At 43.4% G+C, this 26,438-nt stretch overlaps 1 protein-coding gene across 1 annotated transcript in view; it reads left to right on the forward strand.

Moving 5' to 3' along the window:
• The window catches only part of LOC142077893 (NADP-dependent malic enzyme, mitochondrial-like), a 145,463-nt gene that overhangs the window by 75,377 nt on the left and 43,648 nt on the right, over positions 1-26,438 (forward strand). The window contains exons 2-5 of the mRNA XM_075140182.1: positions 304-437; positions 1,975-2,124; positions 20,407-20,482; positions 25,668-25,829. Coding sequence (XP_074996283.1) covers positions 304-437; positions 1,975-2,124; positions 20,407-20,482; positions 25,668-25,829 — 522 coding nt within the window. The remainder of the gene's footprint in view (positions 1-303; positions 438-1,974; positions 2,125-20,406; positions 20,483-25,667; positions 25,830-26,438) is intronic.

Consider the following 26,438-nt stretch of genomic DNA (forward strand, 5'->3'; position numbering starts at 1 on the left):
TCAGGCCATTCAAACTTGTAGGCATGAGCTAATTAAGTAATGTAAGAGCATAAAGTGAAATAAACCCTAAGGATGTATATACTATAAGGTTTTATACACTATAGAGACCAACCAAATTCAAATGGCAGAATCATCAAAGCCCTGCTGGCGCAGGTCTGGCTGGTCTGAGCCTCGTGCTCCCTGCAGCCAAGGACTGTCACCAGGGCCTCAGGGGCTGCATGCTGTTGCTTGCTTTCCTCTTGGCTGTCCTACCTGGTAGTGCATAGCGTGCCATTTGAACGTGCCTTCCCCTTTTCTTCCCAGGGAATGGCTTTTACACTTGAAGAGAGGCTGCAGCTGGGAATTCACGGCCTCCTTCCTCCTTGCTTCTTAAGCCAAGACGTTCAAGTCCTCCGTGTTATGAAAAACTACGAGAACAAATCTAATGATCTAGACAAGTATGTAAAAACCATCTTATTTCCTCCTCCCTCCCCCTTTAATTTTCAGTTCTTTAAAGCCCCCGGGAAGACTTGAGGATCCTGCTTCAAGGCACACACGTTTCCTTCAGAGTCACTTTTTTCCACCTGTCCATGCTTTCCAGCACCAGGAGTGTTTTTCTGGCCTGTGTGCTGCCACCTCAGTTACATGCCATCCCAGTCCCAAAATAGCACTGGTACTGCTTTTTTCTGCCACCAGATTGCTGGGGAGCTCTGGTATTAGCCTGGCAATTCACGATACTTTGGGTACAAGTACACAGTGAAAAGGCAGTCCCTGCCCCAGAGCACTGGAGGTGGAGTGAACACACGTAGTGCATGTACCTATCTGTATGCTCATCCATACATTCACTAAAATACTGGCTGGAAGAACAGAAAGTACCTGCCAACTGGTAAGAAAAAGATAAAAAAAACAAAGTAATGATGTGCAATGACTAATCTTCCTGTTCCCGAGCTTGCATTGTGTCCGGTGTTGTTCATCAGGGCTATTGATGGAAGATGGTGTTTGACTCCTGTCGTGACGGATGGTAGGGTTTGCATCTCCGTCTGTCTCAGGTGTTATTGATCTGGGGACTGAGGCAGCAGGACTCTTCCCCCGTAGAGCAATTCTGTTGCCTTGCTTTTCTGTGTCATAAATGCATGTGTTGATCTTGCAAATTGTATATTGTGGGCAGCATGTGATGCCTTTTTGAAGCCACTCTGCAAGATTGGGTGCTAAACACAAAAGGGAGTTCATCATTATGTTCATACAAGTTTCTCAGACAGAAAATCATTTGCAATCTCTCCTTACTTTTTGAGTTTTTAATTTTTCTGGCTTCAATTTGACAAATTCAATCTTAGCCAATGAAGCATTTTCAAGAAAGGAAAATCTTTGGACCAATGTAACATTCTAAGTCACTAAGTGGTCATATAAACCTGGTGATGCACGTGTAAGTCTGGACAACACTAAGAATACAAAGTTGATTTCACATTTTCGTTTTCTAAATTAATATTTTTGTCTTTTTTTTTTTTCAGATATGGGATTTAACTTTCTTTCTGTGTTTAGTGATTAAGTAATTGAGGATGTGGGATAATGGAGCGAGAGGTTTTGTGGAAGTGTTTTAGGAAAGACAGTGCTTTGAAATTTGTATATTAATATTTGCATATATGCATATTTCATCTTATAGATTGCATAATAGATTTTGATAATAAAGATGATGTCCTGCTCTGTCCCATGTAGCCCTGAAGTCTACTTTTGACCTTTTCCATTGCATTTGTTTCTAATGCAAATTCCGAAATTCTGAGGGTACACATGGGTCTGGCTTCCAGCTTTACCGAGTCTTTGTGAGCTGTCGGTGGAGCTGGTCAGGTCCTCTGGGAAATTTTGCTCCAAGTATCTGCTCACGATGTAGCATTGAGGAGTGTCAGGGCTTGGGAGAACTGAGTACATACTGAGTGAGCCAGTATGAAACTGCCAACATCTGTAAATACTGATATGTATCTATTTTCTTTTACTTTTAAGGTATATTGTTCTTATGACATTACAAGACAGGAACGAGAAGCTTTTTTATCGAGTGCTGACCTCCGACATCGAGAGATTCATGCCCATTGTTTACACCCCAACGGTTGGCCTCGCTTGTCAGCAGTATGGTTTGGCTTTCAGGAGACCACGGTGAGTGAAGAAACTGTTCTTGCCCCTTTTTTTAATTTCATGTGAATGTTTCTTTTGTATTGACAGTCTATCTTTATGTGGGTGGCCCGAAATGTCTAAAACTTGATCCCTCATCAAAAGATGGACCAGCAAGCAGCTTCGTGTATGTACATTGATGATGAGCTGGGGAGTCGAGAATAGCTCTGCCTTCTTCCTATAAACAGTGAACAGAGTGGTTTTGTTCTCAAACAGTGCTGTACAGTCTGTGCAACTTCGCTCCAAATGGCTCTCTGAACTTATGGCTGCACCCCTCCCCATCTGCTGTCTCAGGAGCACTGAGTGCCTTCTGCAGTGCTGGCGTTTGAGTAATTGTTGGATTTTGGATACGTTGTGCTGATTTTGAACTTTTGTATGCACTTCCACAAAGCACCCCACAAGAATCATTTTCTGAGGAGATGATGCTCTGCATCAGTGCCTTCCTCGCCACTCAGAACAGTTACTGAGTAAATTCATGCAACATTAAACACTGTGTACCAGTGTTGGAAGGCCCTGTTCTGCATAATTCTTTTTAATGATTAATGTTTAGATAAAGCCCTCATTAGCATTCTGAAATACATTTTAGTCCTAGCCTGAAAATTCAACGGTAAGGTTCAGTTTTCTTTGCAAGCTTTTTATTTTTTTGTCCTTGAAATGTACCAGTAGGTAGATAAACATTTTAGCTTTTGCTTTAGAAATATGCAAAGTAAAGGAATGGAATAATACCATTTTAAAAGCATTTCACAAGCATGAGGTTTAACTGCAGTTTCAGCTGAGAGTAGTGTGATAGGTGGAGAAACTGAGGCAAGTTCTACTGACTGACTCAAGGTCACAGGAGGACCCTGAGGCAGACCTTGGAAATGTAAGGGCTGTGTAGACAGATACTGAATAACATATTATGGATAAGACTATCTTGGCAAACGCGCTTACATCCTGCTTGTCGTGAAAATTTCTAGTAAAGCCACTGTGTTCTTTCCCATGAGCTGCTCCTCAGGATTGCTTTTTGGCTTGTGTCTATCCCAGGTAATTGTGTTCTGTTCCCTGATACCCAACTTCTGGATCTGCTGGGCTATGGTGAAGTCATTCATCTAGTCAAGCCTTGATCATATCCCCTCCTCCTTCTCAGTGTGTATGAGGAAACCAGAGAAGGAATTGCTCTTTGTACAGGGGGAGGACTTACTTCTTCTGGGCAGGGGAAAAGGTAGCAGAGATAAGAGAGCCCAGACTCTGTCCCCGGGTGTTGATCTGCGAGCACTGTCAGGCAGGGAAGAGCAGAGTGCTGGTTCTCAGCTAATCAAAATTCACAGCAGGCAATTCCTGCTGCACAGCCACTGTATCTCTGCCTTCAGTCTGCCTTTACCTTGCAAGAAATTCAAACAGTATTTGGGAGCTTCGCCTTTTTTATTTTCCACCCCTGTTGTTATCCTCAGGAATGCAGGGGTGTCTTTCCATATACTGGACTCTTTCTGCAGTTGTTGCTGTTGGAGAATTCCCCTTTCTGCAACTCACTTCTTTCTCATGTTTTAAACACACAGTCTTTTACCAATGTGGTAAGAACATCTGTTCTCATAGTCTGACAGTTTTGCTGTTGAACTTGGGCTTGGAGCTGTTCTGGATTCCAGCCCATGGCTTCCCCAGGAAAGGGCAAACTGTCATGCCCTTAGTATACTGAATTTCCTATGACAGGGAGTTTGTTTCTCTGAAGATGTAGAGTGAATTTCAGCCTACCTCAGGTTTGGTTTTAATCAAGGTTGTTTTAGCAAAAGAGTGGTTTTGTTCCATAAAGAAAAGAGCTATTATATGATGTAAAGTGATGAGATTAAAATGAGAAGCATTCATATGTGCTTTTTTTGTAGATCTGACTCATATTGTCTTGCAGTATATATTTTCTCTCCTGGAGCATATTATGTATATAAGGGTTGTCAAGCCTTGGAACAGGCTGCCCAGGGAAGTGGTTGAGTCACCATCCCTGGAGGTATTTAAAAGACGTGTAGATGAGGCACTTAGGGACATGGTTTAGTGGTGGACTTGGCAGTGTTAGGTTAACGGTTGGACTCGATGATCTTTTCCAACCTAAATGATTCTATGATTCTATGTACATCAGGAGCCAGCCTGTAAGACACTTAGTTCAGGGTAGGAAGCCAACACTTTCTGCTAAAATCAGTGGGACCTGCAGATTTGGGGAGCTCAGGAATTAAGATCTAAGTTTGTATTTCTAGCTCTTCCTATGTTTGTTATCCTAAGCTGCACTGACAGTCTGAAAAGGTGATTCTCCTAACCAAATTGTATTTGTATCAGAAAATTTTTCAAACAGAATGACACCCACGTAAATATATTTCACTGTTGTTTTAGGGAGAACATAGCACCTAGAACTGGAGAGGATGTCCAAGCCACTCAGTTTTGCTCTGCTGTCACAGGAAGCCTTATCATATAATCCTGTTCATTAACTGATTATGTTTTATTTTAAATCTGCAATAAAGCTGCCCTGCGTAGCCCATTCCAATACTTAACTCTCGTATAAGTAGAAAGTGGTTTTCCCCTAGTACATAACCTAAATGTTCTTTGCCGATGTCATCCTCTCTACAGTAGCCTTTTCAGGGTAGAAGACTGAAATCATGTTCAGCCTGGCGGTTTTCTTGCCTGTAGTTCTTGCTGTTCTGTCCAGGTTGTCCCACTCTGGAGTCTCCTGTTTGGCTATATTTCTCCTGAAATGAACCACAGAAGAGGGAGCACCGCTTCGCCATGGAGGACTGGCAGTGCCGAGGGGACCGGAGCAGTTAGCTTTTAGTTTTTGCTAACACGTCCCAGTGTGCCCTCGCCTTTTGTGGCATTGTCTGAGTGGTCTGGTTGCTGTAGTTTGCTTTGTCATCTTCTCCCTCTGAATCTTTTCTTTAACACGATTACCCCACCAGATATGTGCCACTCTGTAATTGTGCTTAGCATTTCTCCTCGCTACGTGTCCTGCTGTGAACTCTGTCCTGTTTTGGGTCATCTCTCCAGTGAACCAAAGTCTTTCTAAACCTGTCCTCCGGAGTGCCGTGCCTCCCAGCCCAACTCTTTGGGCAACAGGGAGCTGGTTTGAATGTTTGCTGCAGCAATTACCTTTTCACCAAAGTGTGACATTTAATGCTGTTGATCAGGCAGGGGAGATGAGATATCTCAGTTTTAAAACACCACATGGAGCTCCAGCATGGACGGATGTGCACATATAGCACAGCTTATGGTGAGGAGGGAAGTGTACAGAATATTATGCCGTCTTTCTGCGGCCGCAGACACAATAAATTTCTTCCCGTGTTGAGATCTCAGCCCCATTAGCGCTGGGCTTTATATTTGAAGGTTGAGCCTGGAAAGATTAAAGCACAAGTAACTTGCTTACACAGCAACTCTTGTACAAGAGCATCTGAAAATAGTCCTATGAGGTCCAGCAGGGCTTCTCTCATCAGAATGCATTTATCAGTGTTCGCATGGCTGCAGATTTTGTTTGTCAGATAGTGCTGTCACAACTTCAGGGCTCAATGCCTCTGTTACCTTTCCTGGTCTCTATGTACAAATTCTTAAGGGTGGACTTTTTACCTGCACTTTTATGGGGCTGGTGTCCAGAGTTCTCCTCCCAGGTCAGGGCTCCAGCATCCTCTCTGCCAGCAGATTTATCTGCTCCAAATGGGATCAGACATCTGCTGTTCTTTCTTTTCGAAAAGCTACACAACCAGCAGTGTTAAAACACAGGTTTTCTCTGTTTACCAGTAGGAAAGAGCTACTGGGAAAAAAAGACTTGCAAACATGCAACTCTTGGCATGGTCGTCTATGATGCCCATAGTCTCCCCACTTCTGCTGGTGGGCCAGGCAGAGCTCCTGTGCCTCAGCAGGTTCCTGTCTCTTCCCCAAGCTCCTACTGCCTTTCTCTTCAGGAGTCGCTTTAAATTCTCCAAGTAGGCTTTTTTTTTTTTTGTGGCCTCAGACTTCTTCCTGTGTGCTGAAAACTCAGGTTTTTAGAACAGCTGGAAGAGAGGTGGAACCATCAAATTATTAAAAATGGCATTCTGGCACTGTCCCCTAAGAGCTCTGAAGTTTTTGCTGGAAGGTGTCTATGCTGAATAACATTTTTCCTATCTTGTTTTCCAGACAGCTCCCTGCTGAGTTACCAATATTCTGTTATTCAAAGTCATGCAATAGGCATGAAAATCTTCAAGCCAAAGTACAATATTCTGTATTTTTAAAATAAAAAAATAGAAATTATTGAACAATCTGTTACTACAGGCTGAAGTACCAAGCAATTTCACCTCTGTCACACTTATGATAAGGACCCTGTCAAAATCTCTGTCTTCTGTGATCAGACCATGTTAAATAAGCACAAGAGAAGAGCAACTATGTCCAAAGAGAAGTCTTCCTAGCCACAGGTCCTGTCTGCAGCAGTGGCCAGTAGCAGGTACCTCAGGAGGAGAATGAGACTAGGGTGGGCAAATATGCTCACTTCTTGGGGGCTTCTCAGGTTATGCTCCTCCACAGTTTGTGTCTCAGGGTCTTGTAGTTTTGCTACAAAAGATCTGCTGCCACATTTGTCTTCACAAGTTCTGGAACGATTGTGAGGGGACCCAGATGTATTCACATTGCCAAGGCCAAAGTATATTGCTGGAAATAGTGTCCCAAGGTGACAAGGTTTGAATCATGTATAGGTGTAATTCCTGATGCTCAAGGGTGACCCAGACTTAAAGGAAATTTCTTGCAGAGTTGTACAACTTCAGATCCTATGGCTGAAATACACAGCTTTGCAGTCTGCAGAGGAGGAGGAATTTTCATTCTTTGATTTCATTAATAGAAAGAGTCACTGTTATCTTATCTTGTTATCATTATCTTTATCTTACCGTTTTATCTTTGTCTTATCGTTATCTTATCTTGACGGTTGGACTTAGAGGTCTTTTCTAACCTTAATGATTCTATGATTCTTAGGAAATGCTTCCACCAGCCCTAAAAGCTTTGAAACTGTGATTGGGAGTCCCTTTGCTTTAGAGTGAAGATACGAAGTCCTCTACGAAGAAAAGTGCATAGTACTATTCTGGTCTTTTTTCCTTTTTTGCTTTTTCTTTTTTTTTTCAATGTACAATGCACTTAATGAATATCATGGGGGTCCTTACGCAGCACAGGACAGAACATGTTCAATGCTATTTAAAAGGTATTTTTTAAGCTGGAGGATCTCTTCTAATTGTGACAGTATCTTTGGAAAGAGACTTCATACTTTTTCACAAAGAGAAAGCAGAGAAGGAACTTATCTCAGGGCATGGAATCAGGGGTTTATTTCTTCTGTGATAGTGAGGGATAGTTTAATTACAGTGGCATAAGACCACAGTCTTTCAAGAAACTGGGTAATTCATGAGCATACTGGTATTTGAAAGTATAAAGTTGTCAGCTGCTCTGCAAAAGCTTTTGGGGTCCCCTGAGAGCAGGACTGGAACAGGTTGGTGCGTCACCGTTGGAGGAAAGCTATGGGGGCAGAAAAAACTTGCTTAAGTTCACTCTTCTTTTCTGGAGACATAAATATCCTTGAGGACTGATTGCAGAACAATGCAAAACATGTTGGGGTGAAGCTGAACCTGGAGAATGAAAGCTAACAGGATGCAGATGGTGAAGTCTGACAGAATAATGATCTGTGTCTCTGGTGAAAAATGAGCAAGTGAAACATCAGTCAGTCTACAGAATTGTCTTGTCAACAGATCTGGCTCTGCTGAGGCCTTTTTTTAATGGTGTTGCGCAGTATGAGCAGCAGGAGAGAAAGGAAAGTACCTGCCACTTCTAGACATTTTAAACCCAAACCAAATGGAAATTAGAACAAAGGCCTAAATCCCATAGACCTGTCCCTAACCACAGAATTGTCTGCAATCCCTTTTCTATAAAACAGTGGAGACCAAAAGTGAGTGGGAAGTCTGGGTTTTGGATTATTGTTCTGAAAATTGTACTTTGAAACTCCTTTAGGCCATCTCTACTTCTTGCAAAAACACTGTCATAACTTCTCTTGTTGCCACCAGCCTGGTTCATCCAGAAGCTGTTCTTCCAGAAGCAGCTGAAGTCAATGTAAGAGAAGATCAATGTGTTTAATGATCTGCGTTTAGATAATATCACCACGAGCAGACTGGTCTTGTAACAGACTGAAGGGGGGGATCTGTGGAAAGTATCATGGGGACGGTGTGTAGTCAGGAAGCCCTGAAGACATTGGTAGGGCATATAGGTGGGATTAGTCATAGAATGGTTTGGGTTGGAAGGGACCTTTAAAGGTCATGTAGTCCAACCCCCCTGCAGTGAGCAGGGACATCTTCAACTAGATCAGGCTGCTCAGAGCCCCGTCCAACCTGACCTTGAATGTTTGCAGGGATGGGGCATCTACCTCGTTGGACAACCTGTTCCAGTGTTTCACCACCCTCATCGTAAAGAACTTCTTCCCTATATATAGTCCTGGTTATGGGGCCAGGTTATGGAATGAGGAGGAGAAGACCATGGCTAGAGTAGGTGAGAAGGAAGCAGTTAGCACAGAGGGAGTCCAGGGCTGCTGAGAATGGCTCAGCCTGTCTGGAAACCTCTGCTGAGAGGTGGCAGAATGGTTCAAGGCTTCCCACTACTCCCTCTGTGCTGACTCCACTTTTTCCAGGCAAGTCTTTTCAGCATGCTGTACCCCCATCCTTGTCCTTTCTCTGTTCCCCCTTCAAAATGAGGAGAGGAGCACAGATTGGTTCCTGGTGTATAGAGAGAAGAGCTGGCGTATCAGCCATGATCTGAGGTACTGTGAAGTCTGGAGAGATAGGATGGACACTGTTGGGGCTGTGAGGCTGTACCAGGGTTATTAAATTGGGGTGGGAGTGAAAAAGGACTCAGATCCCTTTTCTCATTAGAAAAACAGTCAGTGCTCCTCCTTCCATATCTCCAGTCTTCTCTCTCTTACTTTTCCTGAGCAAAATCTACATGCAATGGCTCTAACACTCAAGAAAAACTTCTATGGGCATGAGGTAAAATCTCAGGCCCACTGAAGTTAACAGCAAATTTATGAAGGTCAGGCTTTCCCCTGCTATCAGAGGTGATTTAGATTTAAGTCTGCTGAAATTCCCTGATTTACCAGGAGAAGCTCGAAGGAAGAGGTGGAGTTGGCCAAAAGAAAGAGGTTGACCCGGTGAAGGAAATTGAAGAGGATGTGTTCGCATTTAATCTGGCATAAATCTACGCCGCTGCCACAAGGAACAACCCCACCTTAAAAAAAAATGCCAAAGACAGGGAGGAGAATTATTTAGAATAATGAATACCAGGATGTAAATTGGAGGGGAAATAATACGGCTATCATTAAAACCTTGGACAGCAATATCCATTGGGCTGTGGGACAGCCTCCCATGGACTATGCATCGTGACTTGGAGACATTTTTTATGAGGAGCAATCCTCTTTTTTAACTGTTTAGTTTATGGAATATTTATATTAATAAATGATACATTTTTATGATATAATTTATCTTGACTTTTATATGCTACTGCAGGGTAACTGTGAGATGCTGTCTCATGTTGCCGTATAACGGCTGTGTCAGAGCTAGCAAGCTAGCACCCTTATCCTCTAAAACAGGGCATCCATTTCTGAAAGAGAAGAGAAATTAATAGGCAGCATAAAGAGCTGCTTTGCATGTGCCAAAGACTTCCCTAACAGGTCTACACAGAGTGAGGGCTTCTGTGCTTTGATACTGTAATTCTTACCTTCCTGTATTTTGTTTTGGTTTTTTTTTTCTGGAGAACTCTGTGTGCAGATACACCATTCAAACATTTTGACAAGGCAAGCCACACACATCTTCTGTTCATGATTGTGGAAGACCTGCCTGTAAAAGCTGCTGATACTTTCCGTATTTGCTGCAATTTATGGTAAAAGTTAAAAATTTTTATTAGGTGGATTCACTAAGACAGAATATGCCAGATGTAGATTTAGTTTATCTGAAAGCTGATTGCTCTGGTACTGTCAAAATAGTATTTCTTTTCTTTGTCAAGCTTTGTCCTAATTCTGTGTTCATTCTTGGGGCTCCCTGCAGTGCACTTTAAAAGTGAAGGTGTGGGTCTTGGAAGAATTTGCACAGCTCAGGAAGGAAATACAGTCAGGGTAGGACTTAATTTAACTTCCCAGGGATTTTTGATCCCACCTTAACATCTGTACTATCAAGTAAACCAGAATACATTATGTGCTTAGCAGTGAAAACAGATAAGAGCTCCTTGGTCAACATCACTGAGCAACAGCACTGATTGCCCATCTCAACACATTTGTCTTTGCAACCCTGTAATCTTCTGATTAGTGAGATACTGCCAGGATCCAACACACAGGCTGGTTTAGGACTAAGCCTCCAAAAAGGCAGAGAAATATCAGAGCCAAGTCAGATTTTCGGTGGCCAAGAAGGCCAAAGGCATCCTGGCCTGTATCAGAAATAGTGTGGCCAGCAGGAGCAGGGAGGTGATCGTGCCCCTGTACTCGGCACTGGTGAGGCCGCACCTCGAATCCTGTGTTCAGTTTTGGGCCCCTCACTCCAAGAAGGACATTGAGGTGCTGGAGCGTGTCCAGAGGAGGGCAACGAAGCTGGTGAAGGGCCTGGAGCACAAGTCTTCTGAGGAGCGGCTGAGGGAACTGGGGTTGTTTAGCCTGGAGAAGAGGAGGCTGAGGGGAGACCTTATCGCACTCTACAACTACCTGAAAGGAGGTTGTAGCGAGGTGGGGGTTGGTCTCTTCTCCCAAGTAACAGCGATAGGACGAGAGGAAATGGCCTCAAGTTGCACCAAGGGAGGTTTAGATTGGACATTAGGAAAAATTTCTTTACTGAAGGAGTGGTCAGGCCGTGGAACAGGTTGCGCAGGGAAGTGGTTGAGTCCCCATCCCTGAAGGTATTTAAAAGACGTGTAGATGAGGCACTTAGGGACATGGTTTAATGGGCATGGTGGTGTTGGGTTGATGGTTGGACTTGATGATCTTAGAGGTCTTTTCCAACCTTAATGATTCTATGATTCTATGATTCCTACACTTAGGGTTGTTTTTGAATGGAGGGCTTCAAGCCCCTTGAGCGTGATGAGCTTAAATGCAGCAAAGGATGCTGAATTTGGGAAATGCCCACACTTACTGGTTGGTGGGATCCCTGATTGGTGGGATCTTAACGTCTCACCTCAAAGCCTGATCTTTACCCATGTGCATCTGTAAATTTACGCATCGGGGGCAGAGTAGTTATGAACAGCCTGGTTTCTTCCTCTCCGTCCTGTACGTCAGCAAGAAGGGAGCTCTGGGTGCTGAGGGTAAGCAAGAGTCAGATCCCACGCTGCAGACCTGCTTGGCTGTAACCCAGGTCTTGTCTCCAGGGGCTCAATCCTTATGTAGACCTTCTCTGAGCTCTTCTTAAACACCACTGTTGAAACACCACTACTGAAAAGGACACCAGAAAAAATTTGTTTCTGGAGTTTTGAAATATGGACAGGATTTAACCACTGAATTATGCTATGACATGACAGTCCTCTGGTTAAACCCTTCTGTCCTGACAATCCCGTAGGGACAAGCAGCTCATGACAAGCCAAAAGCAATGTGAGTCTGTTGGCCTCCCTTAATCCTTCACTATGGATAGCAGAGATTCACTGGAGACCTGATGCCAACCCTCTGCATTTTCACATTGCTGCATGATGACCAATATCAGTAGTTATTGTGCTGGTCTTTCTCCATCGACCCTCCCTGGGGAGGAAGAGATGGCTATTTATTCTTTAGGCTGTTTCCTCACTGGCAGAACCAATGAATCCAGGATTCCTCCTGATTTCTGTCCACTGTCCCCTAACACGTCGCTTTTGCAAGACTTTCTGTTCTCTTCCACATCCCTTTCATCCCTTTTCCATACCAACGTCTCTTTCCCTTCTCCCTCCACCATAGCCACCCACACCAGCTTGTGCTTCTCCCCTTCCCTCACCTCTTCCTTAGGGAGCAGCTGGCACAGCCTTGGGTGCTCTGCTTGCTGTCCCCTCTGGTTTCTTACCTGTGCGTTTTTAATCCTGCCCCATAACCATTCCCGTTTTTCATTTGGTTTCCTCTACAGTCAGCTTTTTCCTCCTTTTCTCTGCCTTCTGCATAGTCCTGCAGCCCAGGAAGGCTCTGAGGCTTTGCTAGGGCTGGGCTAGTGAGGGCTCAGTAGGAACTAGATGTGAAACAGCACATGTTGTGTCTAGCTGCAAGCTATCTTCTTGGCCAACTGTCAGAATAACTGTCAGAGGAAGGTCTATGTTCCCCTTGCCAGAGCGGTGGGGACATGAACCCCATTATTTTTTCCCTTTATCTCAACAGTGATTTCCATAAAAGGGTGTAGGAACAAACATCTTTGAGACTTTTGCCTTTCTGATAAATCTGCTTGAAATGAACTAGCAGGTAAGAGGGGACACAGAGTGATTGTATAAGCTCCCTTTTCCTGGAAAAAAAAAACTGCTAAAAATAGTGCTGGGTGTTAATAACTTGGCAGACTAGGAGATGGATCTGAAAGTTTTGCTTTGGGCTCTGATCTGAACCTTCCCGCTGTGGCAGGATTTGGACTGTGCCAAAGAACTGGGACGGCTGCAGCTTCCACTGAAGCCTGTGTGCATTGCTGCCTGCATTTAGGAGCAATCACTTGTATGTGCTCATCGAATTCTCTCTGTTCCTGATCTTTGGCAGTTCCCTACAGCTTAGCTGCTTGCCATCCCTTAGGATCATGGAGATTTCCCCGCGTGGGTTTGGGGGATTGGTGTGGATGGTGAATCTTTCGTTATTGTACCTTGGAGCCTGCATCTTCTGGCTCTCACACTGAATTTTGGTTTTCCTGCCTAAAATACATGATGACAACTTTAAGGATATTTATAATATTAATGCAGTTATTCACCTTGCAGATTATTTGAAATTAAATCTCTTAGCGTACTTAAATTATAGGATATTGCCTTATAAATCTCTGTATAGATTTCATTAATAGTTGATTGTGCTTGGTTTCTATTATTTTTTCATCAGTACCTCAGGGTACTATTCAGCAACCTACAATTTACAAAGAAAATTATCTAAAACAACAAAAAGTTCTTGGCTTTTATTATAAACAAATCTGCAAAAATAGCTGATGAATCACCACAGAGATTTTGTCCAATTTGATGATTAATTGTACTGTATTTAGACAAATCAGTGCATGCTAGCACATACTTTCTCTCCAAAGCCTGTAGCCCACAGGCATTTATAATCTCAAGCTCCCTAAAAGAGCCAAGCAATTTCAAAGTTTATTTTGTTATTCTGAAGCCTCTTATCCTGTTCTGGCAGAGACCTGAACCAAAAAAATCAACAATAGGGGTGCAGCTGGTGGAAATATCTCTAGAGGCTCATATTGCTCAACCTGTCAATTTTGTGTATGAGTCTTGAAACTGTAAATAAATAAAACTAAATGTAGGGCTTTACTGTAACCACATTTTGCTGCATCTCTAGCACAGACTGGCCTTTAATCCAGAGTGGGTCCTATTCTGTGCCTGTTCTTCTGGCGCAGCAGTGACAGTTTTCTGTGGTTAGCATGCAACAAAAGCCAAGGCCAGCAGCTGATCCCTCTCTTGCGTGTGTCCCCTTTGCAGCCTTGGACAGCCAAAATACTTACCAGTCATCTGGGCCTGGGGCATAATTCAACCAAACTCCAAAGAGCACAGAGCGGCGTGCAGCAGCAGTCAGCATCCTTCCACACTGACAAGCCAACCTGTTTTTTTCTTTCCTGAGTGTGAAGATAATTTTTCCAGGTGAACCTCAATGTTACTGATACAGTCTTGCTCAAAGCTTTCCGAGAGCATCGTACCTTTATGTAAGGCAATGGCTGTGATCACTGCAGAAGGTCACCTTGTGCCGTGCCTGTCAGAGCCCTTTCCTGTGCAACCTCATATCTCAGGGTAGGTTTCTGACCACTGTCTCACAACTTTTTCATCGTGGTTCAACAGCAGCCTCAGGCAGGCTTGGATGTTGGCAGACATCTGACTCATCTCTTTTGTTTGTTGCTTTTTTAAAGCAATGGCTTCCCATGGACTTCCTACCCGTTCTGAGGGAAGTCCAGGCCCTACTAAGTCAGAACACTCAAGGACTTTTACGTGGGCAGGATTTCATCACCTTCAGGTTGTAAGTGGAGATGCTTAACCTTTGTCCTGAGCATTTTTGTTCTGAGGATGAGCCTTTCCTATCCGGATGAAATTGAATCATGATGCCTGCCTGTCTGATACAAGTATTGTCAGCCTGTTCATTTTCTTAATGCTAACCCACCGGGTAGTCTTTATCCTCTCCTCACAGCACCCAGACTAGAAGTTAGTAAGTGGAAAAAAAAAAAGAAACAAAAGCCTGAGTTTTATTGCCATATTCATGGTTTAGTCTTGCAATTCAGACTCCTTGCGAGCGCCTTTCTCATGTTGGACAGCAAGCAGTGTGTAAGTATCTGGATAATCAGGGTCCTTAGCTACCATTTTCATCTGCTTCCCCTCATCAGTCTCTCTTCTCACGAACAAGTAATTATATAAGGCAAAGACTGGGAGCCCATTAAAGAAGACATCTCTGATGTTTCTTTTCTGAGATCCAATAAACAAGATTGATGGACTGATTGCTGTGCAGAAAGCATGTGGAACTTGCAGTTGAGTTTTTTGTGTTCTTCATGCTACATACCAAAGCCTGGGCAAGCCTGACCATTGCAATATCTGTAAATATTAGATAATGCTGTTCAAATACACTCCCCTACTAAGCAAGTATGTTTTTTCTTCAGAGAGTAGTCCTCTTAGAGGAGTGAGGGAGGAAAAGAAGGATGAAGCTGCATTGGTTGAGTGGGGTTGTTTTGTGTTTATCAATTCCTGTCAACTTAGAAGCTTTTGAGATCCTTCTAGTGGTGTCTCTTTTCCTCCACAGGGACATAAATATACAAATATGGTCCTATCTCAGCTAGGAAGGAAAATTCACATGAAGCAAAGCGTAGGGTCCTTTTGCTTCACACTAGTATACAAGTCAGCGATCCAGCGCCATCGTCTGTTCTGCTCTTCTGTGGCTTTTGACCAGGATGGTAAAGTCGGTGGATATAATTGCTGACTGTTATTCATATATGGTAAGTGTAAAGAGGCCATTAATTGTATAGGTGTAAACAGGCAACTGAAGTCGTAGCGGTGCTACCCAAAACCACAGCACAGGACAAGACTGTAAGAGGAGCACAGCACTGGCCAAAGAGGTTTTACGTGGAGCCTGATAAAGCAAGGGCATTGATTGCATTGGATTTCTGCTTGATTGCATGTCAGAGGCAGCAGTAGGCTAGAAAAGTGGGGTGAGACAACACCAGGAGGGTTGCAAACACAGCCACAGAAGCACTGGTAATTGCCAAGGAAAAGCTATGAGGGAGAGGGAGAGAGACTTTTGGGTAGAAGGGAAGTGAAGAGAGATTTGGAGCTGTGAGGAAAGAAGTTGCATAATCTCTTTCACTGCCCTCTGAGTTTTGGGAAATAAAGCTTTGCACATTCTCTGTAAATAAACAATAGTGGTTTAGAGATAGCACTCCTGGCTCCGTCATACATTGCTGCTTCTAAGGGGAAATAGCTCACAAGGCAGAATTGCTAACCATGAAGATCAGAAAGGGGAACACTACTTTGCCTTTTTGAAGAATTGAATGAAAGCATTAAACAATGTTTTGGTTTCCTAATACCTGAGACATGTTAAAAGTGTTCCCTCCCAAATCTCTAAAAGAAATGAATGTTATTCTAAAAAGCCATCACCAGTGTCTGGCATTGCTTCCTCTGGGCATCAAATGTGTCCTGTCTCCCTTGTCCCTGAACTCTTTCTAAAATGAGCCTTGCAATTCTGGGTTTGTCTTCATTGTGGGTCTTTCAAAATGCCATCAGGATGGCCAAGATCTAACCAGTACTGAGCACCACAGCAGGATCCTTCCCATGGCTCACATAGTAAGCTGTGTAACTTTATAATTCCTGGAGCACTTCCATTAACTCAGCCAAAACAAAATCAGAAAGGAAAAGAAAATGTCCCTGGCTTAGGGATGTCTTGAGTGGTGTAGCTGAACATATCCAACCCCTTTGACAGATTCTGCAATGATGATCTGCAGCCTGCTGGATGCTGCAGTCCAGTTCGGGCAGCTTGACTTGACTTGCTGAAATCCAGATAGAAATACTGTCTCAGTAACAAATTAAGAAGCTGTAACGCTCCTCGAAGTTTCCTGGAACCTTACAGACGTGCTCAGTGGCACAGTAAAATCTAGTCTGACTTCCACCTTAACTAAAGGCAGCTGTAGTGAAACCTGTGATGTTAATGGACTGAATAGGAGGCTGGAGCTCTAAAACCCTAATGAATGCAGGTTGGAGCACTCCCCGCTCTGAATTACCCCCACAAAGGTTACTGTTTAGCCAGAAATAGTGGTACAGTGCGTACAGTGGTACATTCTGGCTTGACATTGCTGGGGCAGTTAATTTTTACTAAACTCTATTTCTTGTATTTTTGCCCCCATGCATGTGTGTTTGGCTTCCAGTTAACTGTGTGCATAGCTGCTTCTCTGTGGGGCATAAAGATATACATTGACTAAGCCCATGTAAAATGACAGGATCATGGGCACAGGTGAGTCTTCTGGTCCGGTAAACAAGGATGTGTGTTTGCCCTACATAGAGCCCATGTTACATGACTTAATCAAAATGGCCTATTTTTTTAGTGCTTTATTTTAATTGAATCATTTTTATTGAGTCCCAAGGGGGATTAAAGTAGAACTGCCTCATTGTCTTTTTGTCTCTCTGAAGCAATTTGTCAATGTAATCCCAAGAGAGATGGAGAAGGCATGATGATAAAGGCAGCATCTGTTGCATTCCCTCTTCAGAATGCTTAGGCTGCATCTTTTCCTCAGAAAAATCAAGTTAATTGGTTTTATTGGCGCTTGGATGTTTCTTTTTTACTACTGGTCCACATAGAGCAGCCTGTCACTCTCAGTATTCAGAGCTCTGCCTTGCTGTCCTCAAAGGCACAAATAAGCTTTTGCTTCTGTTACCTCTCCTGTACGTGTGTACCCTTGAGAGAAACCTGGCTGCTGCTCTTCCCTGTTCAGTCATCAGCAAACCTTTTCCTGAGTTCAGTTTGCGGAGCTAGTCTGTCCCTTCTGCCTGCCTTGCAGAAGGGATTTTAGGAAATATTAACCCTCTGCCAGTTTTGGGCACCTTATTTCAACAAGTTGGCCAACTCATCTCTGTGGGTAACTGTTGTCGCCAGGGGGGAGAGCACGACCCTCCTGGGGACGGTACAAAATGAGGAGTTACCTGTGACCCCTGAATCTAAAGTCTGACGTGTGTCTGTTTCCCTTTGCATCTTTTTAAAAAACACAGTGAATTCACTGAACTGTCTGTCAGAGTTGGTTCTTTCATACTTGGCCTACAAAGGGACTTCCAGCTCACCCCTACCAGGATCCCCTTCTGAATGCCTGAACACCTGATGGAGTCCACATTTCCTGGACCAAGGTCAGGAACGTGCTCCAGCTGGGTGCCTAAAGGCATTGGAAACTTTCGTGTTTTATTGAAACTGGGCCCTTGGCGCTTGGATTCAGTGTTAGGGAAATATGAGGCTCGCTTAGATATGTGCCCACTTCCCGATGTAGTTGTGTCGGTGAGAGAGGTCACTTTCCCCAGGTGGACCACCATTTCTGCTCCTGAAGTTTTCCCTTCCAAAGCTGGTAGTGCCGTTAGTGTGCTAATTGTTAGTCTAAATTAAGCCATCTGATTTTGCCTGGAGTAAAGCAAGGAGCAATTTTTCACCTGAGTTGTTCCATGCATGTGACAGCAGAGATAAGCAGCTAGGACTAGGGATCTGGTCAATGGCATGGCCTGAAGGGAAAACGAACGTGTGTGGTAGCCATTTTGTTTTCAGAAAAGGATCCACGGAGGTCGGCATACTTGATGGGAGGGCCTGTTTAACATCGAATAAACATGATATGAAGGAAGGGAACACAAATTCTGAGAGGGGTGCCTCTCTGTGCTTGGTTCTCAGTCACTGACCTGGCTATCTAAGCTAAGCCAGCCCTTCCTCAGGCAAAACATGCCGTGGTGATAGCCATGAGAGCCCTTCTCCCAAGTAACATAGGAGAGCAGTCATCAGATTTTGGAAGACCCAGGCTGAACTCTCTCCACTGCCAGATCCGGAGCAGGGATCGGAAACCAGCCCACTGCCCTCCCGAGACAATGGTCAGAGCGAGGAGCTCTTCAGAGGCGGTGGGTATCTGCCCTCTCCGCTTTGTATGAAACAACTAGCAATTCATCAAGCCGCAGCGCCGGTGCTGGCTAGACAGTCGGGTTTCAGCTTCTCCTGCGAGCACTAGATGTCTTTCAAAGGTTAAATAGCTGGTGGACTCCCTTCAGCAATGAAGAGATGTGAATGTGAGACACATACATAAGTAATAGGTGTCTTTATTATGTATGAAAAATGTTACGTTAAAACAACAGCATTCTTTTCAAAAGCATGTCATAACTTGCAGTATCTGCAATGATGTTACTAATCTGTGCTTTTAATTCCTGGTTAATAACTATTTTCTAAATGTAGATGGCAGCCGTACAGTACCCCTTTTTTATGAAGATTAACATCTGTGAATACTGCCTTTGAGATAGACCATGTGTATGCGATTAGTTCGTTGGTTACTGGGCACAGTTTTAAAAGAATTATGCTGAACAAATGAACCATTACTTTCCTTTTTTTTTTGCATTTCTGATCTTTCTGTGTGATTGTGACTTGATCAGTATTGAAGTCAGCACTTTTTTTTTTTTTCTTTTCACAGTAAAGGGCTTTTTCATTAGGATTCCCACAGTTAACTGTGGGAAGATATCTGCCCCCCTAGAAGAGTCTTGTGAGAGAAGTCCTTGCTGTAGAGAGTAGCCCAATTATGTTTGATTATTCATCACTCATATGGACTTACAATGGAAGTTGTTTTCAGCCTCCTCTAAAAATGAGACTTTTTCTAGCTAATATTTCACATTAGAACCCCAAACTGTGAGCTGATCTGAACTTACTGCAGCTGAGCAATAGTAGAGAGATGTAAGCAGCAAAAATGCATTTCTCCATTGTTCCAGCTGATGCTAATCACCGGTACAACTCCTGCTTTTGTGAGCAGATAACAAGGCGAGGAAAATGGGTGCTTCCACCTGCCAAGAGGAGTCATCGAGTTAGAGCCCTTGATTTGTGCTGATTAGAGAGCACTGTGAGCAACATAAGCAATTTCCCCTAGTACAGATATGGAGGAGGTTGTTTCTTTGGGGTTAGTGCTGCCAAAAAGGAGCTTCAAAAAATCCCAGAATGTCTGAGCAGGGATCAGTCAATGGGAATAATACTCTCCTGGGTATTGGAAGAATCTCTGCTAAGGATACTATTTTTGGTAATACAGCAAAGAGGAGAAAAACAAGCCACAGATCTAAAACATGTTTCAAGAATGCTATCTTCCAGTTCCTGATTTTATTAAAAAAAAGGCATTTTCGTTTAAACCTTGAAGACCTTTGTGTTGAGAAGTGATTAGCCATAGTACAATCAGGTGTGCTATTGTCTGTGCAAATACTTCACACTGAGGTTTCATCCAAACATTTAATTTTCTGTTTCACTTCTTAATAATTTTTGGTGTTTTTCATTTGGTGAATGCAAGTGTCAAAAAGTGAGGTCAGATATTCAGTGGGGAAAATGGTGTTGCAAGGGCAGGTTTGACTTGGTCAAAGCAAATGCCATGGCAAATATTGATCTAATTGCATCTGGTTGGAGCTCTGTTGACTAGAGAGGGGACCCGAAATGTCTAGCTCTGCAATAACCATCCACATCATTAACATTGGTAGCTGGGTGAGAAGGATCATGCTTTCACTGTTTGAACTGCCAGCAATAAGCTCCCCGGGAAAGAATGTCTAACAAGGTTTAAGGTAAAACATCAGCCTCCCCTGCATTTATCAGAGTTATTTTGACTAGAAAGCTCTTCTGCACTAAAGCAGAGTTTGCCCCCCGAAGCAAAGATGTTTCACAAGGGTGAAATGCGCAACACCAGTGGCTGTTGATTGAAGTTGCCATTAAAGATCTTGAGCCTTGGTGTTTTGAAATGAGAACTAAACTTGTTATTAGCAGTCTCTTGAGGTCTCATTTCCATGGCAGTGAATAGCCTGGTTTTGTGCTCAGTAGCTCATTTCCCTGCATTTTCAAGTTTCACCAGTTTTATTTTATCTTGGAGTTATTACTTTTATGACAAGGCTTCTTTTTCTTCTTTTTTTTTCTATTCTTAGGGGGTTGTTCATCACCATCCATGACAAAGGCCATATTGCAACAATGCTAAACTCTTGGCCTGAAGAAAATATTAAGGTATGTGGCATGTCATCTGTGGACTGGAAAATTACAGGGAGTTGGGTGGAAAATGGGATATTAAATGGAACTGCTTGGCATTATTTACAGAATTGCCTATTTAAAAGGACAAGCTAAGAAATATTCCCTTCCTCAGAGAGTTTCCAGGCTAGTGGTTGGACTTCAGAGACTCTCTGACGTGTGTGTGTGGTCAAGAACATCTTTATCAAAAGTAGCAGGACCTTGGGCAATAAAAAGTGCATGCATGATAATAAATTCATACAAAATAGAGGCCCTAGCGAAGAAGTAAGATATGTGTATTGAAGAATTCTGTGGCTAACTCGCAACTTGTTAGATGTACCAAAGCTCTTTAAGATATCTCTGTAGCTGACTTGCTTGTAGGACTCTTTCCCAAATCCAATGAGTCATGCAGCATCCAGAACACTGACAACTCTGCAAATAATGTTTGATATCCAGCAGCTGAAAATATTACTGACACTCCACCCAAAAAGTGATCTCGTGAAGTGTTTTTCACTACAGCTCGGGGCTGGGCAAGTCCCTGGCATGAAATAAAGTCAACACTTAAGACAGGTCTTGCCAGTCACCTCCTTCCATCAGTCTGAAAGTACATGTGCCCGGGAATTTCCCTGGCTATTGACAGAGCTTTGGTCCCCTATCAGATAGCTGATTCTTCCAGGGACAAAGGTTTGGCAACTGAGAAAATCTTGCAAGCATTTTCCATTTCTAAGGGAAAAAAAAGGGATTTAACATGTTTCCAGAAAAAGTAATCGTGTTCCTATAACCTTGTCTTTGGAACCATGGAGAACAGATGCAAACTAGATATTTTGTCCTTGCTCTGTCCAAAGATCTCAGTATTTCCATTTGTTTCTGACTCAGGACTGTGAGCAGAAGTCATTATGGCTAATAGAGATGTTTTTGCAGATGGGGAAACTGGCACAGAAAGATTAGAGACTGTTGTTGAAACAATCCCCTCTGGCACCCAAAACAGACCATAGGAAGGGCAGTGGTCCATGGAAGAGATTCAGACTATCTACTGTCCAGGTTTGCCAGACTACAAAGGCAGCTAATTTCGTCAGTATCGCTGGTTTGGACCGCAGTGTTCCCTGTGTGTTTGTACAGACTTCTCCATGCCTGAACTGCTAGGCACTGGAACACTTGAGATTTTGAGATAAATAGGGAGGCACCTGGACTGCACCTAAGTCCCTGGAGGGACCCAGTTTTTTGAAAAGGCTTGGACCACACTGAACACCAACGAGAGTAAGTCCCATTAAAGACAGTGAAGAAATACCTGGAGATGCTGCCCCACCTTTTGCTTTGTGGCTCCTTAGAGGTTCACGGCAACAGCATTTACTGTGGAAAAGGGAAATCTGGGTCGTAGGCCTGCATCCTCTGCCTGGAAGGGCTGGAAGGGTGCTCTGCTTAGCTTAGCAAAGCCTCTGCCAAGCTCCGATGTGCCCCACCTCCACCATTCCTGGTGAAGCTGGGCTGCTCTGAAAGAATCAGAGCGCTGGAAGCAGAATGAGTGAGAAGAAGCCATTTTTGAGCATACCCACGTGGGAGTGTGGGTTTTTTGTGTCCCTTCCAGGGTTGCTAAAGAATCCTGCCATGAAGAAACACTGGATAAAATGTCAATAGCCCTTATCAGTGCCTCCCCTTGCTAATTTTCTCTCTGGTTCCTTAATCTTGTACTCTTTTCTGTATGATGGCCCAACTAGAGCAGGAGGAATGCAGAGAATCATGCAGGATAGTGTTGTGGTAGGGTGTCATCCTGGGGAATGACAGCTATGGGTTCAAACCACCTCAAAGGGAGGGTAATGTAGAAACCATATCTCCTTTTCCTAGACAAGTGTGCTGTCCTGCAAGCTACTGGACTGGCCTTCCTACCTTACTTCCCTCTCTCCTTCAATAGGATGTTCACCCTGAGAAGTGCACTCAGCATCTTGAATCCCCGTCAGGATTACTGCTATACAGGGCTGTTCAGACTCATCCTTCCATGTAGTGTTTTCTGTTGGTGCACTCAAGGCAGAGCATCAGTTCATCCTAGAAAGGTTGACCTCGTGCAATCAATACAGAGAAGTTGGAATGCCAACAGTGGCACTTATCTCTCTGCATTGCCTCGGCAGCTTGGAGATCAGCGTAGTGCTCTGGATCACTCTGCTGGGCCAGATGTCTCCTACTTAGACATTGCAAAACGGGGCTAGCTACCTACAGCAGCTGACTGGATACAGCCTATGGTCCAGAGTCATCTCAGTTAACATCAGCTGCCTGAAGACTCAGTGCCTAATCTCAGCTTGTGAGTACTTCTGCAGTGATCAAGGAAGAGGGAGATGAGCATCTTCAAAGAGAAATACCCCTTTCATCCCTTCCCAAAACAGCTGCTAGAGGGAGGAGATGCACTCTGGAGGTTTCTGTCTCTCCCCGTCAGCTATGAAGAAGTTTAGAAACCAGTTAGGTGATTGGCTTAAACTGCACACCTAACCTTTAGCCAAAGACTTGACTAGAGTCATCAAGAAAATTTGTAGCACAGCTGGAAGTAGAAAACAGGTTCCTAATTGTTAACCCAGTGGTTCAGTTAGAAGAGTCTGTCCTGCTCAGCCAGAGATTAATGTCCTGTTTGTTGAGTTCTGATCACGTGAATGTCAGCAATTAAAAACATTACTTTAATGTGCTTGTATATCAGGTACCCACTGAAACTTTGCGCTTTTTTTTGGTGTTTTTCAAATCCGAAGAGCCGCAAACAAATGTGAATCCAGTTTCCCCTCTGTGATACAGACAGCAATGAATGTCTCCCGTGCTGTATTTTCTGTTCTCCTGTATTTTTCAGTGTTGCCTTGAGGAGCTTTGGAACCTATAGAGTGCAGCACATCTAAGGCTGAAGAAATTTTCTCTCTCTGATGGATATCTAAGTGCTATCGAGAAGTTTTTAGGCTTGCCTGATAACACTTCCTTATTTGAATCAAAGGGGATCTGTGCTCCAGAGAAATACTTTGATTCATTAGAATTTAATTATTTAAAAAAAAAAACATATTCTCTGCAGGAGTTAGGATTTTAACTCCTTTTCATAAAATTTGCATCAATTTCAGGTTAAACCTGTAGCAGTGCATACGCTTGCTGCTTTCCCTATTCCCATTACTGCCTTCCAGTCCCAATTGAATCCTCTGGGTGTGGCAAAGGAGTGAGCGCACACCCAGAAACAGATGGAGCCCACCCGAAAAGAGACTTTCCCATCACTAACACTTCACATTGCCTCAGAAGGAAAAACAAATAGGAAAATGTTCAAAAATGGAGGTGGATAAGTGTATCACTGCCATGACTGAACTTCCCATGTCGGGGATTGTCCAACCTCTAGCCTAAGGATAGGTGTATAGTCCTTTTAGTTTTAATAGATTTTTCATTGACGGATCACTTTTAGGAATTCTAACTCCTAGTGACAAGAAAGTGGCAACAGCACAACTCTACATAGAGGAGGACCATTTCAAAATAATACCTATTACATATTGGTTGTCACCATTATTTTGTGCTTTAGAACCCTGGAATGTATCAAGTCTCAAACTACCAGAGTTTTTTTTTTTTTGCTAGAGGGCAAAATAGATGGAAAAGGCAGAAGAGATGCATGTGTCCTGTATCTGTAGCTTCTCCTCAGGCTTATTCCTGAACTATGCAATGTAATGTAATTCTGCTCTGCCGTTACAAACAGTGGTTTAGGTTGAGGGAGAAAATAGCCTTGGGGTGTGTATATAGTTTATGTTAAGAAAGGACACTGAAAAGTTAAGAAAGGACACTGAAACAGATGAATACGATTCTTCCTGAAGTAGGAAAGTGCAGCAAGAGGTTTATTCCATTCCTAAACAAGAAATGCTTTATTGTCACAGCAATAAACCAATGCATCTTTATTATCCCCCCCCAGGGAAGTACATCTATTGAGATAGCTTCTAATCTCCCATTCTCTTATTTCTCACTAAAGCACATGCATGTGTATGTCCTGTGTCCTAAGTTTAGCCTTAACTTTGCAGATCAGCAAATAAAGAACTTCTCTGCAGTCTTCTCCTTTGAAATCCAAGCTAGACAGTGCACTTGAGTCCCCTGCAGTCTGATAAACCATTTGATGTGAGCGCTCTGTTCTCTGAAGTGCTGGGACAGTGCTGAAAGTTGAAGTTTATTATTGTATTTACAGCTTTTCTCACCCAGTGGGACTGGACTGGATATTCCTCTTCTTACTGGATTTCAGAACTGCCCCAAAGAGTGCCTGACCCTGGGGACAAAACCGACGAACAGAGTAGTTAACCTAAAAATTGGGAAGTTTAATCAGATCTGCTTGGTCATTTGCCTCCTAAGGTCTCAGTGATGTACAGTGTGGGTTGAACAGCTCAACTTTAGGCTTCTAATTTGGACAATATTAAGCAGGCTTTTATTTCCCTTCTTGTCACAAAGAAATGATACAATAACAAGAAAAAAATAAAATTATGTATCAGAGATTTTGGTGAGGTAGCACATTACAGTATTGCTGAAATGCAAAAGGCCAATTGCACAAAGAGTTAAATGGCAATTGTTTAACTCACAACTGGGTGGGAAAAAAGGTCTAATATTAAATACATAGTGTGGGAACCCCTCCTCAGTCCATGCTGCTGCCTGTGCTGATGGCTTCTGTCTGCCTGCCTGCCTTGCAGTCAGGGGGACCAGAGGCAAAGGGACCCAGTTATAATGAGTTTTGATTTGTTCTGATGTTGGCTACTCCACAGCTACTCTACAGCAGGGTGAAGACATGAGCTTGTTACTTACACAGATGCACTTCATAAGCACAAACACTTTTGTACAGAGCTCTTTTTCCAGAAAAAGAGAGGAAAAATCAAGGCCAGATCTCTTTTGTGATGCTTCTTGTGATACAGCTGAGGATTTACAAAAAGCCGTGCTGGTTGGGCTGTGCTGCAAGTGAATTGAAGTGTTGGCAAGCAGAGCTGCTGCTCTCCCACACTGCGAGCAGCTACCCATCAACCACATTATCTCTATCCCCAAAAATGAACAGCCCTCTATCGCTAACAGTTAATTAACGTGGTGTCATGTAGAAGGAGCAAATATCTATTGCACAATGCAACTGCAAAATGGCATCAGTGTGAAGACAGTGGAGCTGGTTTTGCTTCTAGAGGCCTTGGCCACACCATACAACACTATCTTTTCATCCTTCTAGGCTATCGTGGTGACAGATGGAGAGAGGATTCTCGGTTTAGGAGACCTAGGAAGTTACGGCATGGGAATCCCAGTGGGGAAGCTTGCTTTGTACACAGCTTGTGGTGGAGTTCACCCACAACAGTGTCTCCCTGTCCTGCTGGATGTTGGCACAGACAACGAGGTAAGACAGTTTTTCATAAATCTGTCAGGGGGGGAGAAAGAATTGAGATTAAAGCTTAACTGAGGCCAGTTCCCTAAATGTGGAGTCAAAGCCAGAGACATCCAAGATGAGACGATGGCTAGACCAGCACTGCAGGGAAGTGGGCAGGTTTCATTCCTGTTTGATGCTCAAGAAACTTTTGCTCTCGTGGGGAATTGAAATAAACACTAAATAGCCTCATGGTCCCCTGGTGAGAAGACTCAGAGTGTTGCCAGCATGGCAAGGTGAGTTTAAAGATTTTGTGCAGGAAGTCCCAGATTTATTCTTCCTCTGGTAATTGTGAGAAAACAGGCAGATACTCGTGTCTGCGTAGAGGTGACTGTATTCCAGAAAATGGAGAATCCCTGGTGGGTGGTTTGGGAATGATTAATTTCAGTGTTTTGTCAGATTGCACACTTTACTGCACATGATAACCAGACAAGAGGACTCCATCTGCTTGCAGATTTTTGCCTTATGATTCTGGCTCAGAAAGGACGAAGTGCAACATTTTAGCAATGCCAGAATGGACATCTGTGAGGATGTCTTTTTTAAAATGAATATCCTATAGTTATTTGTGATGGCCCGGGTTTG

Source organism: Calonectris borealis, chromosome 1 (genome assembly GCF_964195595.1).
Source record: "Calonectris borealis chromosome 1, bCalBor7.hap1.2, whole genome shotgun sequence".
NCBI lineage: Eukaryota > Metazoa > Chordata > Aves > Procellariiformes > Procellariidae > Calonectris > Calonectris borealis.